Source organism: Siniperca chuatsi, linkage group LG11, assembly GCF_020085105.1.
Source record: "Siniperca chuatsi isolate FFG_IHB_CAS linkage group LG11, ASM2008510v1, whole genome shotgun sequence".
In the NCBI taxonomy this organism is placed as follows: Eukaryota; Metazoa; Chordata; class Actinopteri; order Centrarchiformes; family Sinipercidae; genus Siniperca; species Siniperca chuatsi.
Genome location: NC_058052.1, coordinates 28,056,367 through 28,074,065, shown reverse-complemented (window position 1 = coordinate 28,074,065; position 17,699 = coordinate 28,056,367). Strand labels below are relative to the sequence as shown.

At 38.7% G+C, this 17,699-nt stretch overlaps 1 protein-coding gene across 4 annotated transcripts in view; it reads right to left on the bottom strand.

The window, feature by feature from the left end:
• LOC122884273 (acylphosphatase-2-like) overlaps nt 1–17,094 on the bottom strand; it is a 67,314-nt gene extending 50,220 nt beyond the window's left edge. The window contains exons 1-3 of one of the 4 annotated variants that reach the window (XM_044213967.1): nt 16,397–17,094; nt 13,698–13,785; nt 741–885 (exon numbers count right to left, since the gene is read on the bottom strand). In XM_044213967.1, the coding sequence (XP_044069902.1) occupies nt 845–885; nt 13,698–13,785; nt 16,397–16,780 (513 nt within the window). In that variant the 5' untranslated portion in view covers nt 16,781–17,094 and the 3' untranslated portion in view covers nt 741–844. Of the gene's footprint in view, nt 1–740; nt 886–13,697; nt 13,786–16,396 lie in introns of those variants that run through there. The other 3 variants (XM_044213966.1, XM_044213968.1, XM_044213970.1) reach the window with 3 other exon arrangements.
• Nucleotides 17,095–17,699: the final 605 nt, after the last annotated feature.

Below are 17,699 nucleotides of genomic sequence, written 5' to 3'. Positions count from 1 at the left end.
AAGGTAAAAATATTTAAACAGGACCAACTTTAAGATAAATAATCTAAATAAAAATGTAAATCTTGTGGACGATTAATTCTCTCATGGCTAAGATTGGTTATGGGCTCGATTAAACTAGTTATAAAAGATAAAACAGTATGACTTTTTTGTGTTTGTACTGTATCATCACTGTAACATTTGTTAATACTTTCCACTTTGTTAATTGTTTTTTAGGCTGAACTGGTTTTAGTTAATTTGTTTAGTTCTAGAGCTGTTTTACTTTTCTGAAGTATAAAAAATTAACTAACCAGGCATTAATCAAATCAAATTGTGGGCAGAATATGAGATTTTATGATTGACTGCATCTTTGCCGAGTCATAAGTGAATGTAATCACTGCTGGATTAAGTCATTATGCCAATAAATGAAACGAATTAAATTTAATACGCTGCAGCTTTCCCTCAGCTGACAAACATATCAGAACGCTTCATTCTCCATCTTTAAGTAAATAATTCTGGACTATAAACCACAGAAACGTCTCTATTTTTGGAAGTCTAACATCGGAAAGCTTGACAGTCTTCAGTCGTACGTTCGTATCATCCAACAGTTTGTTCCAGTGAGTCACGGACAGTCACCTCCTTCCAACTCTGACAATACGGAGCTGTCAGGAGCTAAAACTGGGCTGCGCTGATGAATAAAACATACAGACTGACCTTTGACCCCTTTACTGTTGGCTGTCATGTCTGCAGTCCAGAAACTGAGGCAAATTTTGCATCACCAATATTTGGTTGTAAACCTGGTGGGTAGGTTGTTTGAGAGACCCATGGACAGATGAGGCACGACTCCAAGTTGCAATGCAGAGAAATTTTACTTTATTTGCATTTCTTCGGAGACGTGTGGTTTAAACTCTGCAAAAGAGAACAAAATGATTCAACATCTAAGTCAAAAATACAGCAAAAATGTGTCAAGCTTTCTGTTCTCACACAGCACATATTCAGTTCACAATGATAACGGTGGCAGATTTACGGTCAAAACTGGATCCAAAACAATGGATCCTTGATTTCAGACAGAAGTACACAAAAGCAGCTTCTCATTTCAAGGCGGCGATCGGCGATGCTCCTGGCTGAAACCTAAAACAACTGGTGCTCGCAGGGTTTATCCGCTATAGCAAGCTAGCCAATCAAGCTAACGTTAACTCCATGAGTTGGTTAAAACACTGTTTCATGTTTCCAGCTGACTCTTTTTAAAACGAGAATCCTGTAGAGGGATCTTAAATATGGCTACATGCATGATATCATGCTAACAGACTGAGGTTAAAGCTAACAGGTGCAAGATAAAAAGTTAGTATTCTCATCAGTCGATGATCCACGTGGAAGACAAATACAGAAACAGCATTGTTCTGTCAGTATGATATGGAAAAATGTAACATCAGACTGTTATTTTGTTCTAATATAACCCTGTTTGGCTGCTTAGTTCACAAGCTTATATGTATTCATATTTTTAAACAGTATGTTTTCACTTTTAACGCTACGAGAGAAAAAGGTTTATGATGCGTTTGGTAAATGTAATGCTACCTCGGGTAACGAGTTTGGGTTGTTGGCGTGTAAACTTCAAAGAGCAGGACAGAGACGCTAACGTTAGCCTAGCTACTAAATGTAAATAACAAATACACTTAAAACAATCATGGAGCCTGTATAAGAGAGAAATGTAAAATAAATAAAATGAACTTAGTCTTCAGTTGCAGCAGCTGCACCAGGGACACAAAACTAGCTCCTATTAGGAATATTAATAATAAAGAAACAAACAACAAAAAGTCACTGTGAATTACAGATAAGGGAAATTACAACTGGATAAAATTATCATGAAAACGTGTAAACAAAAGCCTACTTTCGTAATAAGCTTCTTATAATAAGCGATGTACGGCAGCATATTGCTGCCACGCCAGAAAAGCAGATCAGAATCACGTTATAACGTGAAAGGTTTGTTATAACAAGATGTTTTTCACATTATTACGACATACAAACTTAGCACCTTAAACTTTGTTGTTATAACGCGATACGTTTGAATGTTGTAATAATGTGAAAAACAATAAAGTTATGACGTTATAAACATTTTGTGTTATAACGTGATACTGATCCGTTTTTCTTTTTCTGGCGTGGCAGCAATTCGCTGCCGTACGATGGCGTCCGACATGAACGCACAAATATCTGTGGAAGTTAGAACAGTTTTGGTTATTTCAAATGAGATTTCAGGGGTTTTAAATATGATTAACACCTATTATACCTAATAAATAATAATCAAAACCTTTTATAAGTTACAACTCTAAAGTCAAAGTGATACTGTGCAAAGAGAACACAGAGTATCGTAGTTTGATTATTGTAGAAAGTGCTGAAAGTGTGTGATTGAGTGAACATGCTGCTGTAACCACAGCCGCCCGCCCTCATGCAGGTGGATTACAGCTACACAAAGGCATTCACAACCCCCATGGCTCAAATATATCAAGACAAAAGTGCTATTATATTCATATAGACCATTAGGATCTGTTGTAGTGAATATTATTTATTTATTGTTTGGTAATTCTACCCTTTAGAGTACAGCTCCTAAATTATTCTTATTATCTTAATGTTCCTTAAACCGCAGAGACTTCTATGAAAGGATTTTATTTTGCAGAGAACTGCGACTTTAAATAATGTCTCTCTTAACCTCCTTCTGCTCTGGCGCTGCTGGGATTTTTTTCCTTGATCAAACAAGATTTAAAAAGTTAAAATATGAATGATGACAGGGTGAAATGAGTCAGGAAATGTGTTGAATAACTCCTCAGTCAACAAACCATGTGCATTAGGTGAGTTAATGTGTCCTTGTTTTTCTAAAATTGAGACCGCTGGCGTTTCAGCTCACGCTCGCCCGTTAGCGGTGACGCAGGACAGTTATATCACAATGGTGGACTGCTAGCCGAGTGAAGCGTCTGTTGTAGCCATTTTGTTCTAATAAAATGTTGACAATGTTGAAAACACAAGCCCACTAACGGTAACTCTGCTCGAACTATCCATCTTTCTTTCGTAGACAAGCAACCGAGTTCTCTCTGCTGACCGTCACTCCGCCACAAAAATATGTGGTTAATACCACATTAATGTCACACTAAGAGTTAAGTAGGCATCTTCCAAAGTTGGTCTTTTTAGGAGAAAATTCCCTCTTTGTGTTTCCCCGGACAGTAGTCAGGTTTCCATCCAAATATAACGAACATTTCGACCGAAATTTTCAGAAAATCTGCAAAACAAAATGCGAATTAATGCGCGTTTCCGTCCACTGCTGTTATGCGAACATCAGGAGATGGTTGATGGAGATCAACAGTAGGTGGAGGTAATTCTTCAATCAGGTGCCATTAAACTACTGTAGAAGAAGAGGGCGCACAACATGACGTCATTAAAAGAGCTGCAGTCGAAGCTCAGACGATGGAAAACCGTGTGGAAAACATGATGGAAACATGACGTTTCTGGTAATTTCATGTGTTAATGTGAGGAAGGTTACAGCCTCCTCATCGCTCCACACACATCTAATGGTTTAGTCTGCTGCCATTTTTGTTTCTCCAGGGGACGTTTAAGTCACACGCTTCATGTACGTCCGTTTGTCGCATTCTCTTTTTATCGATACACCAACTTTTCCACATCCCCAAAGTGTAAAAACGTTTTTGCGATATTTTGACTTTTTTTCTGAATTTTCTGCATTTCCCCTCAGGGTTTTTTTTTGTGAACAAGTTGAAAATGCAAATAAACAGGGAATGGCACAGAACGAGGATGGGCACCTGACTATTGCTTCAAGACAGACGTAAAAAAACGTGAAGCTATACATCAGGGTTAGGGAAGGATCGCGGACGGCTGAAAGAAACCAACAACTAACTGTTGTAGGAGATGGCTATAAAGTCACACGACTGAGTTTCTGGCACACTGCAATTTAAATTTGTGAGGCCACAAGACGCCCTCGTCCATAAACAGGTCATTTAAGGCATTTGGACAAATGATCAATGCAGTCGCTTTTCTTGTAATTTAATTCTCCAAATAAGCGTAACAGTGACAGCTGACTACGAGTCGTTGTCTTCTAGCATATGACGTAACCAACCAGTTTCAACAGATAGATTTACAAAGTATATATATATGAACACAGGTGGCACACAGCGACTGGTCTAGAAGATAACGACCAGGTGGGTTTATTCTTCGCTACAAACATAGTTGTCTCATTTCTGTTAAAGTTACAGGTGATTGAAAAACCCAAAGCAGCGTACATGTAAATTTTGTTTGAAGTGCACTTTTTAAAAAATGCTTTACAACACTAAGAAATGATGGTATTTATTCGTCTGAGGAGTGCCAGCTGCAGCAGCAGAAAAAAAACTTCAAAAAAACACAGACATTTCAAACAACCAGTTTTAAGGAAGCTAGGGGTCAGAGGTCACGGCATCCTGACCTTTAAATTTAACAGGAAGCTTAAAAGGGAATTTAAAGTTCAGCCAGAGTTGAAACAATTAAAACAAATGAAAATCCTAAAAAATGCTCCTTCAGTTCGTCTTAACAATAACTGCCATATGATCAAAGAGCGTTCTAGTACTAATCAGTGCTTTACTGTTAGAATGGGAATCAATATTGGTCCCAACAGTGACGGCCGGTGCCTGACTCTGCCCAGAGGTCCACAGGGATACGAACCCTTAAACTCTGTAGAGTTAAGTTTGAGGACTTAAATCTAATGATTAACTGATTGCCTAATCAATCAATTTTGTTTTCACTTCATTGATTAAGCATTTCTGCAGTTGGTTATTCACCCATCCAAATCAGTACATACTGTGAGGATTGCTGCAGTCTTCATTTTGTCCAAAAAACTATAACGAAAAATGTTATAAATAAATAAATAAAAAGCAACTTATGAAAACAAAAACTATGACGAAATGTATTACAATTTTTGCCAACAGATAAAAATGAAAGGCTGATGTGAAATACAAACAAATCGACAAATTAACCAATTTTTTAACAACCTGCTTTCATCTGCAGAACCACACAAAAGGTGTGTTTCCATCCACCATGCACACGTTTTATGTGCATTTTTAATTTGCGCATAAAAAATCCTAGGCTCGGCTGAGGTAGAAAACAAAATGCACTGGAAACAGACTCGGCCAATTACGTGCAAAATGGTGGCTGACAAAAACAGTGTGGAGCGATGAGGAGGCTGTAACCTTCCTCACATTAATGCATGAAACAACCATTTTTCCCCACCATTTGAGGTTTGACTGGTGCTCATTTAATTATGTCTTCTCATTGCGCCGTCTTCTTCTGCAACGGCACCTGACTGGTGCATTACCTCCACCTACTGCTTATCTCGATGAATCAACTCCTAATGTTCGCATTACAGTAGTGGAAGGAAACAAGCATAAATTTGCATTTTCTTCTGCCGATTTTCTGAAAATTTGGTTAAAATTAGCTCTATTTGGATTGTAACCCAGCTATTGATGCACCTGAAAAGATTTATGAACTAAAAGTATCTACGATTCCTCTAAAAAATGAAACAAGAAATGGCAACAAAACAGCCGGGACAAACTACGAAAACACGCAGGCAGCACGACAAAAGGTAAGCTAACGTAGCATTAGCAAGGGGTGTGGATGTTGACGTACCACTGGTGTTAACGTAGTTTCAGCTGGCTACGTCAGGTGTTTACAGGCTATCAGTTAGAGGAGGAAATCACGAATCACTTTGCTGATTCGAATGTCTATGTAGTTCGTTATTTTTTTTCCTAAGCTAAGCGAACGCTTCACCGTTCAAAAGGCCGCGATGTTCAGCGCTGATTCGTCTTCAGTTCTGTAGTAGGCTACGTTCAGTCAGTTTGTGGTCAAAGCTGTTAAATTCAGTACAAAACTAGCCTATACAAGCACTGCACATACGGTTAACAGCTCAGCAGCCTGTTATTTACGACTGAGCTATCAGATTTTAACAGGCTTTTAACAAGCAGGTAACGTACTGTGAATCACGGCTGAGCTGACAACAGAGCTCTCAGTCACCAGCGAGGAGCTCCACTGCTGAAAGCTACTGATTTAATCAGTGACAATGGTGATTCAGTGTAGTCAGTTCAGTTTGAAGATTCGTTGATAAAGATTTGCTCGTATATGTACTGAACACCTCTACTATCTATAGAAATGAGTGCTGGATTAATGCCATCTGACAATCGTCTAAATCCTTCTCTAGATGTTCGCCAACGTTACATTATTGGATGTTATCTGACATTTTAGCTGCTTGTTTCAAACTAAACTCAGACAGTGAACAATGTTGACCTTTTTTCACAGCAGACATTTTCACTTGTCATAGTAGGACAAAGCACAGGTGTTACTAATAACATTAACGATGGCTCTGTTCTATTCAAGTGTCCCAGTAAGTCATGACAGTGTGAGAGTATGCCAGGACCCTGAAAGTGAAGCAGCTAAATGGAATTCAGCCATCATTCATTTTATTATTAACACCTGTGCTTTTCATACTGTGACGTGTTAAAATGTCTTCTGTGGAAAAAGGTCTCTAATGCCTGAGCAGGTACGACAGTAACTGAGTGACTCTGTTCAAACAACCGGAGTTATATACATTTTTGTAAAACGAATACAATTAAATAAAAACTCAGGTGCCAAAATTACCTCTGGATTTGACTGAAAGGGGGTTTTGAAGTTGGACACCAACAGTTTTGCATTTACACGGCTCATCCCTATGCTCCCAGCATGTGTCTCTTGATATAAACGAACATTGTAAGAGATTGGTAAGGGCTATCTTCGCAGTTCAAAATGCAAAAGGACGAAGGGAGATGGATGTTTCAAATGCTGAACGGTAAAAACGTGTTCAGCCACTGTGGAGACGTCAATGTCTAGAGTCAAGAAAACTGACTTGCCCGCAAATTTGAGGGTGTAAGTTTCAAGATGTATAACATCAGCTGTAGGTGGGTGATTTCGACAAATTGACCCAGGGAAACATACATTGAACATTTGACCTATGGAATTTAACATGTCTGAGAACATAAAACCTGTTGAAAGGTCTCCTTAATGTGTTATGTTAAGAGGACATTTTGCTGGGGAACATAGATCCGCTCCAGTCCCAAATTCGAATATTGAAGGCTGATTTAAAAACTGAAGGCGAGTTTTCACCAGAAAAACACGCTTTGTCGGGATGAAAAGGCCTCTGAACTTGCAGTTAGGTGTTCAAGGGACACTAAAACTCTCCACCAAAGCCCAGAACATGGTAATAACAATAATATTAATAACAGCCGTTGGTGCCTTGCTGTGCCCATTGAACTCAACAGAATAAAAGCCTAAGTTCAGACCACATTTCTCTGTGATCTGACACACTCAGGTCTGGCGACCGCCATGTGCCCTCTCTCAATACTTGATTCTCTTTTGTCTGCCATCATGTCAGGTATTTCCGCCCGTAATCTGTTTGATAGGGACGGTTTCAGAGATCAAAACATACGCCTGCAGACATGGTCTCTGCTGCTTCCTCGACACTCGGCCGTTCACGCCTGACTGAGCCAGAAAGGCCTTCAGGACTGACGCACGCATCGACTGCATGACAGAGTCCCCTATAGAAGCTTTGGGTCTGAGCCGAACGTCACTCACACAGCTCTGGTGTGTGTGTGTGATGTATAGATAAGTCAGAGGTGGACTGCGCTGTCGTTAAGAATGACCGCCCGGCATTCACAAAGTTTTGTAAAATGCAAATTACGAGTTCTGTAACGTCTGGTATCAAGAGTTCTGAATTATTGTGTTATTTTTGCCTAAAACTATTTGTAGAAAGTAGATACATGTGACCGAATGTTTTGTCTGTTTACACACCTATTCCGAAAACTGCCATCCGTTATAAACGGCATCCAACAAATATGAATGAACTTTACATGAAGGAGATATATATACATACATATACACATATATATACATATATATATATATACATATATATATATATATATATACATACATATATACATATATATACATATATATACATACATATACATATATACATATACATACATATACATATATATACATACATACATATACATATATATACATACATATACACACATATATATATACATATATATATATACACACACACATATATATATATATACATACATATATATACACACACATATATATATATACACACATATATACACACACATATATATATATACACATATATATATATACACATATATATATATATATATATATATATACATATACATATATATATACATACATATACATATACATATACATATATATACATATATATATATATATCATATCGTAATGTATCTTCTTCTAAAGATATTATTTCTATAATTGTGACGTGCAACATAGAAAAATGTCAGCTGCAATCATCTACATAATACCCACGGATCACTTTCTTTTATCGACATAATGAGGAAACGAATTAATGAATGTTTACCCGAAGCTGCAAAACGTTCAAACTGAACGTATCTGCAAAACATAACTTTGTGATCACAGGAAAACAAAATACAAGAAACATGAACATGTATGTCACTTCTGCTTTGTGGTAATAAAAAAATAGAAGGAAGTAATTAAAACGGCAGGAAATGAAATAAAATAGATTTATGATAAAATAGAGAAAATGCACGATCAGTTTTTGTACACGTTGATCTGAAGTTTGTGCTAATTTTACTGCCATAACATTCTCAGTAGAGTTTGAATTTTCTGCGAGTGCATGAGGGTTTGTGAGAAATCAAGTGGCGAAGCAGAGAATGAGAAACATTGTGTGTTGGTGTTCTCTGAGAGATGAGATAAACTGCGTTTTTGATTCAGAAATCAAGAATCCATTTTGTGTCTTTGACCAAAGGAAAAAATGCCGTTTCTCATTTGTCGATCTCAGACGCAACGTTTTTTTTTTTTTGCACCCGTTTTCTCTAAGTGACATTTGATGCTCGTCATGTTGGATGCTGCTGAGACAGGAGCACTGTCTGTTTTTAAAGTCTGTTTTCCTTTTGAATTAAACTCACACGAGCATCACTCTGTGTAAGCACAGTGCGAAAAAGATGCTGAATAAATACTGTATGTTATTTTCTTGCTTTGATGGAATCTTTCCATGTTTTTTGTTGGTCGATTACTTTGGGCACAGTTTTTACAAGTTCACATAAAATGGCCCCTCTGGGCATCAGTGCAGTATCTGCTTTCAGATTGGAAACACAGTTTAAAAAACACTTTGAGTTAACACATCTGTCTCATGCCAATCCAGATCCAGGTCACATTATTTTATTCTGCATCTTTAATCATGTGAGACATCATGTTGTCTGTTAGTAATTATCAATATTGGAAGCTGGTGGTGGCGTCGCGCCTCCAGGGGACACGATGATGGAGCCAGACGATGTCGTGTGTGATGAAAATTTAAAAAGTGAGACATGGTTTCAAACAATGTCTGCTTGGGTGTCTGGTTTCTGTCACGCTCAGCGTCCGTTTATTTACCACACACAGCTAGCCCGACAGAAAAGAAACACTTTGCTATTCATAGCACACAAAACACTCGACTGCAACACTGAACATGAGGCGGACAGGCAGTCGATAAGCAGCAGTGTGGAGATAAAGCCTTTTCGTACCCGACATGAACATCTGTGCAGAATAGGGCTGCCCCCTTTTTCCCCTGAAACCCATGAAGACACACCACAAAGGCTCTTGGTTTTGCAGAGACCCCCCGTCCAGGTTTGGGGCCGGTGGAACAATGCACTCTGTAGGTCTCCGGAGGTTTAGCAAACACATGCGGACCCACCAATTTTTAGAGGATTCTGGTAGTTTTCACTGCCCTCCGGCACCTTTACAACGCATAGATTTGCCCCTCTAAATCAGTTTTCCAGCTCCGCCACATGATCCACATGTTCTGAGCCTCCAACTATCTGAGCGCAGAAGAAGTAAACAAGCTCACACATCTGGGCAGACATTGGGCATCAGCGTTTGGAAGTTGACAGTTTATGATTCTTGGTGTTACATAAAAAGTATTGAGGTTGAACATCTAGCCCTCCTGCATGTAAAGCAGTCAGAAGGAGTTGTTGGAGGTGTTGAGGGTTATTCTGGAAGGCAGCCTGCTGAGCCTCTGTGTTAAGTGGCATCTAATCTGCTGCAGAGTTTAAAGGGTGAATGCTCGGGCCGCTGACCCCCGCGCTGCTAAACAAAGTCCTTCACCGGTCATTCGCACCGACTTCCACTCAGCTAATCCCGGCCTACGCGGCTCGGCGCTCCGACCAACACCAGGATGGGGGAACGAGTGGACAAACACACGACGGTCATTGCCAAGGGGAAAACAAAAACATGACAGAAATACCTAAAGTTTAAATCTTTCTTCCCAAAATGAGACAGTTGTAATTTCAGTTCCTTATGTAAAACCAACATTAGTCCGATTTCAATGGAGCGAAATGTTGAATTTTCTCCTTCTCTGGATTAGTTTTTAGTTTCGCGTCTCTGAACAAAGTGCAGTTTTTTTTCCTCATGATCAGCTGTGTGTTTGAGTACATTAACAATCAGTTTTGTAAAACTGTAAGAAAAGCAGGAGCTGTTAATTCTGCGTTTGGAGCTTTGAAACTTAAAAAGTCAAAAAACTGAAACAAGTCAAACATTAAGCGAATCCAACCTGCAAAGTACCGTTCGATTTAATAAGTTTAGGTTACAGGATGAAGCCGCAACTTGGATCCAGGGCAGAAAAACATCCTTGCTGTTGATATTATTAAGGTAGTTTAACACTAATATCCATAATGTCTATTTATGTTTCTGGCTTCCAAACTTTTAATAGTTCCACATCACACTGCTGACTCATACACATCCTGAGGAAACGTGTTTAGTGTGTAATATTACCATTTTACTAACTTTCAAACAACTAATAATAAGACTTTATAAAGATTATTGGTTGTTAACGTTCTACTTTATGTCTTATTGCTTGATGCTGCTCTGCGTGGCTAATGTGTGCAGAATGTGACAGTATTTCACATTTGTGTTCTGTTGCCAGTAGTGGACTGTAGCTACCGGTAAGTACATTTACTCAAGTATGATTTTGAGGTACTTGTACTTGACTTGAGTATCTCCCTCTTATGAGACTTTACACTTCTACTCCACTACATCTCAGAGAGGAATATTGGATATTTATAAGTCATTAGCTCCTATCAGATCGAGATCTTGCGTGTAAACATGTCATCAGTTTGTAAAATATACATTATTATAGATAAAATTACTCAACAACGTAAGTTGACAACTACCTTGACAACATTAATTGTTGCTTACATGTATACATTAATGAATCAGTAATAGTATTCCAATAATAAAGATATGATAATTAGAACATTTTGCACAGTGAGCACTTTTATTTCTGCAGCACATTATGTTGCTAATAGCCGACTTCTGCACTTGTACTCTAGTAAGATTTTCAGTGCAGAACTTTTACTTCTAATGGCGTATTTTTTATTGTCGTATTGCTCCGTTTACTTAAGTAAAAGATCTCAGTACTTCCTCCACCTCTGTCTGTTTTGTCACATTACTTTGAATGGCTACATATACTGGATAGTGGATGTTATCATTAGGTTACTGCACCAACGTTTTCCTGTTTCCTGTTGCTCTGCATTAATTGTGATCTACAGAATGCTGATTTTGTTATTGCTGTAATTTCGGCGTCTTATATTTGTATTTCTCAATCTGTCACTTCATTGGTTTTACAACATCTTGGCAAAGGACTGCAGCTGAAACTAACACCAGCACGTTTACAGAAATGTTGATTAATGTGTGTTGTCCTCATAAACAAAGAAATTGAAAATATCACACAAAACAAACAGACTCTGGTTCTTCAGTCGATGCTTTTGTCCAGACTGTCTCACTGTGAGTTTACACTCCTGAGTGTCTGGCACTTTTGGTGGTTTTTTTGTTTTTTTTGTTCAGGATTCATTTTCTGTTCAGCTGTTGAAGCTTCACAGAAAATAAAAATCATCACCTTCCCGTCGCTGCTGGTGAAAATACACAGAAGGTGAAACGTTTCCATTTTCTCAGCCCACTTAAAAAAAAACATCCTAAAACTCTCATCAGCTGGATTTTTCCACTAACTGCTGACAGTTTGTATTTTGCCACAATATGTTTCATTTTGACTCTTTTATGTCCTTAACAATCAAAGTGTTCAAAAATCTTCTGAAAAGGTATTTAGACCATTATGGGACGTTAAAACTCTCCTCTGAAACCAGACCGGCCGACTGCAGAATCAGTCCAGTCACTCAAGTTTTAGTTCACTGCTCATTCAAATCAGAATCCATAACCTGGTGATGAAAAGCCATTATTTATACAGCTTTAAATTTCCTATCTTCAGCATGTTTCTATCTGTGCATTCTTTATATATATATATATATTATATATATAATAAAGTTTGTGTTGTTGCTAATTCTAATTTTCCCTCTGTGATCAATAAAGTCTCATCTAACCATCACCTAATATAATCATCATTAAATGTTAGCTTTTTAAGATCAACAGTGTCATAAGCTGCAGGCTGCCTGAGGAGTAACAACATCACGACGTGTAGTTTGAGATATTTTTGTAACGAAAAACATCCAGGTTAAAAAACCCTCTTTGCTGTTGGCTGAAAACCCCAAATCAGCAGAGTTTTTTTTTGAGGAATTCAGAACAAGTCAGAGTCTCAGTGAAGCTGATGTGTTTTTGAAATTATACAACAGGTTTTATAAGCCTGAGGGTTCACATGAGGTTCCCACCTGGAGAGGAGAAAAACATAATCCCTCAATTTCAGCAAAAACACGACAAATCCCCAAACTGGCAGCGACCTGACTGCTGGAAACAGAAAACAGCAGAAAAACTTTATTGCTCTTTGTTTGTAGCCAGTTTTGCTGCTTTACAGAGCGAGAGAGGAAGACAGACGGAAGTAGAAACTGTAAACAACATCAGCTGTGAAGCAGCAGGAGTGCAAAGCGACTTCAGGTCGAGCTCATCATCATTAACACACAGACAGACAGACGTTAACAGCTTGTGTCACATCATGTAATCTCCGTGTTGTTGTTTATGATTGACGTCTGCAGAGCGTAAACACCCGGATCAATGTGCTGCTTCTTAAAGATGTGAAGCCCCAGAGGAGCAGAGGAAGTGACAGGAGCAAGATTACCGGTAAGGAAACACATCTGCTGTATTATAAAATACACTTCAAACATCAAGGTGAGAAGATCGTTTTAACTCTTTCTATGTTTCTGAACTTTTTGTTTTGGATGTTAAAATGATGTGAGCAGAGTTTTCGGCCTCATTTTACTTTATTTAAAAACGCTGAAACTGTGTTGAGAAAATGAAAAACTCCAAACCAACCAACCAAAACACTGTGCGTAGTATCAAGTCTTAAAACCAGTTTTTCTTGACTGAAAAAGAACCATGAAGATGAGATCATTCAGCTTGTTTTAGAAGCAAAAAGTCTAATGTTTGTAGTCGTTATCTTGATGTGAGTGAAGTAAACGGCCACACTTGTTTCAGAAAAACTTCCTAAAATGGTTTTAAAAGTCTAAAAGTTTACTGGTGGGAAAAGGTTCTGACACCAAATATGCATATTTCAGAAGCCATTTAATCCAGCCGTAAGTCTTAAATTCTGTTATTTTCTTTATTGAAAAGTGTTTGTTCAGGTGATTCACTGCAGAGCAGCTTGTTTTCCTGAATCGAGTGAATCTTACCTGTACAGGAGTGAAGTTTTCTGACGAACGTGTAGGTTGGGTCCAGTTTGTAAAACTTGTCAAACAGGTGAAACTGTTTTGAGAACAGCTGGAAAGAGAGAAAAACACATCAAGAGGCAGAAAGTAATTACAATAGGTCAGTGCACGAAAACAACTTTTTGTAAGAAGTTTGAAACATAATGATGGTTGATTAACTGGCAGAGACACTAACTCTCCACTTGTAACCTAAATTTACTGGGATTGGACAGGATGTTGGTATTTTCCTACCCTGCTAACAGTCAGCGAATGCAGCACAGTAGGTTCGAATGAATGTGACTGATGTTGGCAGTTTATTAGATATCAGATTATCGTTCACCTCTAGTGTAATGCATTTGATGAAATCACGACACCTGATTTTCTTTTAATCATTTGAATAGTTTGTTTGCCTTTTTTTTTTGGTGTGAATTTATAATGAAGTTTATGAAGAATGTTTCCGTAGTGTGAGTTTGTCTACATTTCATTTGATAGTTCAGAGATTATAGGTTAGTTTAGAGGTTTTTGGAGGAAATTCTGACCACTTTAATGCCAAAAAAATTCAAGTTTTCACTTTAAAAACAAATATTACTTTTTTGGACTTTTTGCCTTTATTTCATAGGAACAGAGACAGGAAATGTGTGTGTGTGTGTGTGTGTGTGTGTGTGTGTGGGGGTTTATGCAGAAAAGGGCCGCAGGCTGGACTCAAACCCAAAGGGCTCGCGCTCCAGCAGGTGAGCTGCCGGGGCGCCCCAAGGACTTTAAAAAATGCTGAATGTAAAAAAAAACAAACAAATTTAATCTGTCAGCCTTCAAATTCCTAAAATCAATTAAATGCTAATTTCAACCTTTTCCTCCTGTAACCAGAATTCATGTGAAACATTCCCCTGCTTCGTGTCGGGTATGTGCTTTTTCTGTTGTTTCAGTGGGTGGAGCCTGATGCTTCACATGCTGCAGACATGGAGGCACTGAGTTCTCCAGGCTTGATAAAGAGACTTTAACTGGAAAGAAAAAGGTTCTTCTTTATATTTCTGAAGTAACTCGTAGCTGCGGAAATAAGTGAAATAAATAATAACAACACTGTTCAGTAATATTTATTCTCTAAAATACAAATTTGTACATATAATCACGCACTTTCTGAATAACTTTAACTCCTTAATTGTATAATTACATGAATGTTATTCTGCAACGTACAGTCAAACTAAAGTTTGTCTTGTGAAACTAGAAAATAATTTTAAAAGGCCACCAACTCAAAAAGATGTAAAAATTAAAATTTAATTAATTTTACAGTCTTAATTTGATTTATTTTACTAAACAATTTAATTGTCCGTTATAATTTGTGACAATAATATGATTATTAAGACACAGATAATGAATATATATATTTAATGGTTCTGTCTTCAGTTTAAAACACTTTCTGGGAAATTAATGAACATGTGCAGCAAAAGTGTATTTTATGATGTGACAGAGAACCATTTGTACGCAGAAAAAAAAAAAAGTTGTGTTTTGATACTTCACATTCACAAATGCTTATACAGCACATTGCAATTTAACGTAATTGTGTAAAAGAAATCTGTGTAAATATATTTAAAATCAATGTATTAATTGAGCTAAAAACATTAACAAAATACATTGTAAGCATTATACAAACATGTATATGAATATATATAAAAAGCTTGTAAATCTTTGAATGTAAAGAAATAGCGTAACAAAGAATCTGTATGAAATGTAAATGTTGAATGGACTTATAACATTTTGGTACAAACAATAAAATAAAGGAGGAGGAATGTAGACCAACACCAACCCCCCTCCATCACACACACACACACACACACACACACACACAGTTGTGCTGTGTAAAGAAAAACACACCCATGCTTTAACCCTGCGAAGAACCAGCTTTAAATCACTTACTGCTGTTTATTCTCGTGTTTTAATGAATGACTGCGATCACAACATGCAGAAATCGATAAAAAACCCTCCGAACCCACTCTGACCTCTCAACAAATATAATATTTACGTCTTTAAGCTAAGTAGAAACACAGATATGGTCTCACACCATGAACTGTTTTACACTATTGTTTGCTTAAAAAAATCCGTTATGAGCATAAAAGCATGTAACACAAAGAAGAGGAAATAATATAATTTTAGATATATTCTGGTTACTGTTGGACCTTTTTTTCAAACCCTGTTACTAGTGGACGAAAATGTCTTTAAAATGCTTAAAATTGCCATAATGATCTCTTGATGTATGCAAACATCCCTTAATATAAACACAGGATTCCTTAAATCTCTGAATTTAATGCCTCAAATCTCCCGTAATTTGGAGGCTTATGGGTCGGGCTGTAAATAAACCTGAAATAAAATGATTAAAAACCTTTCATCTTTAACATTTCAGACTTCACTTTGGTCTGTTAAAAGGTCACATTCGGTTGTTTCACCACTTAAAGTTAATAATTCCTTGTTTGTTAATATGAAAAGTTTAAAGGGCCTATGAGGTGTAAAATTAAAGGGTTGTGTTTCCTAAAGCAAAAAGATCGAATGTGTGTTTGCATCACACTGGAGCAGTTTTGACGCATCAGATTGTTTCTGTTTCGTCAGAAGGAGCATTGATGATTGAGCAGCGACGTTGTGACACTCCTGCTTTTATTTTCAAGCTTTTATTTTTTTTAATTCAGCTCACTTACGTCACCTGAGCAGCGGGTCGGTGTATTTCGGCAGCGTCTGATGGCCTTGAACCCTCCGTGGCCTGTTTTAAGGCCATCGGCTTGAGCCGCAGCCAAAATGCAGCAAAACTGTGCTGCAGTATTTTCAAACAAACAACGCAGGAAATGAGCTGACCCAACTGGCTGCGGCGCCCGGCGCTCGCTCCCACCCCGCCCCCCGGTGAAGATCGCGTGCAGAATCCAGGCAACCCAGAGCGTGCTGAGGGAGCGCTCGCTGCTGCACACCCAGGCGACGTGACCTTCCCTTCCCTTCGCCAAACAGCCCAGCGATGTGGGGGCTGTCTGACTCACTGAGCATGCCCAGTAGCATCCGCAGCGTTTCGTGACAACACTAATAGTCTGCATGGATCACTGGCACGCAGAGTCACTTCTAATTAGAATTATCTCAATCTTCCACCAGGGTTTTATGTGTTTTCTTTCGTAGAGCGCCGCCGTCTGAGTGGCCCACCGAGGTGCCAGTTTCTCCGATGACTCCGCCCCCGCTCCCTCCTCCTAACCTCCCCTCGCTTTCACCTCGGTCAGAGGGCCGGCCTCCACTCCTCCTACCTCCCCTCCCCCTTTTCTACACATAACAAGAAAATACAGAGGGGAGGAAGGGGGACATCCCAACCCGCTCTTCATCCTCACCTCGTGGCTTCACGCTCTATTATGTATGCATGCTTTCATTTCCGCTGCGTGTGTTGTATGTTCTTTCTTTCATCCTTCCTTCCTCTCCTACAACCTTCTGCTCTGAGGGGCTTTTCATGGAAACCGCTGCGCGTTTTCCAGATGTACAGTAAAGGCGCAGCCAGTCGCCTTCCCACCCGCTCCTGAGACTTCAGCCATTTGTAACCCACTTTCTCCCTCCGACTGTTGGGCCGCAGAGCTAAGCTGCTGTGGTGGGAGGTGGCGGGGGGTTGAACTGGGAGTGGAGGTGGAAAGTGATGGATGTCACCCAATGAGCTGTGATTATAGCTGGTACCTCGTTCAGTAATTGACTTTATTTAAGAGAGGAAGGAAGCGGTTTTTCCTCCTCCGTTCGGCTGTCGCTTTCGCTGATTTAACAGAATGGCTGAAGAACAAACTCTTTTCTTTATTTAAAACCACTTCCGTTTGTTCTTTTTGTTCTGGTTTAATCTGCGCTTCCATCACCGTCTCTCTCCCCTAAGGCAACCCGCAGCCAGCGTGAAAGCACAAAAAGCTTCAACCTCCAGCTTTACAAGCGGGAGGTCAAAGGTCAGAGACACAGCCTAACAATAGGTGCAGGAGTTTCATTCATGGTGAA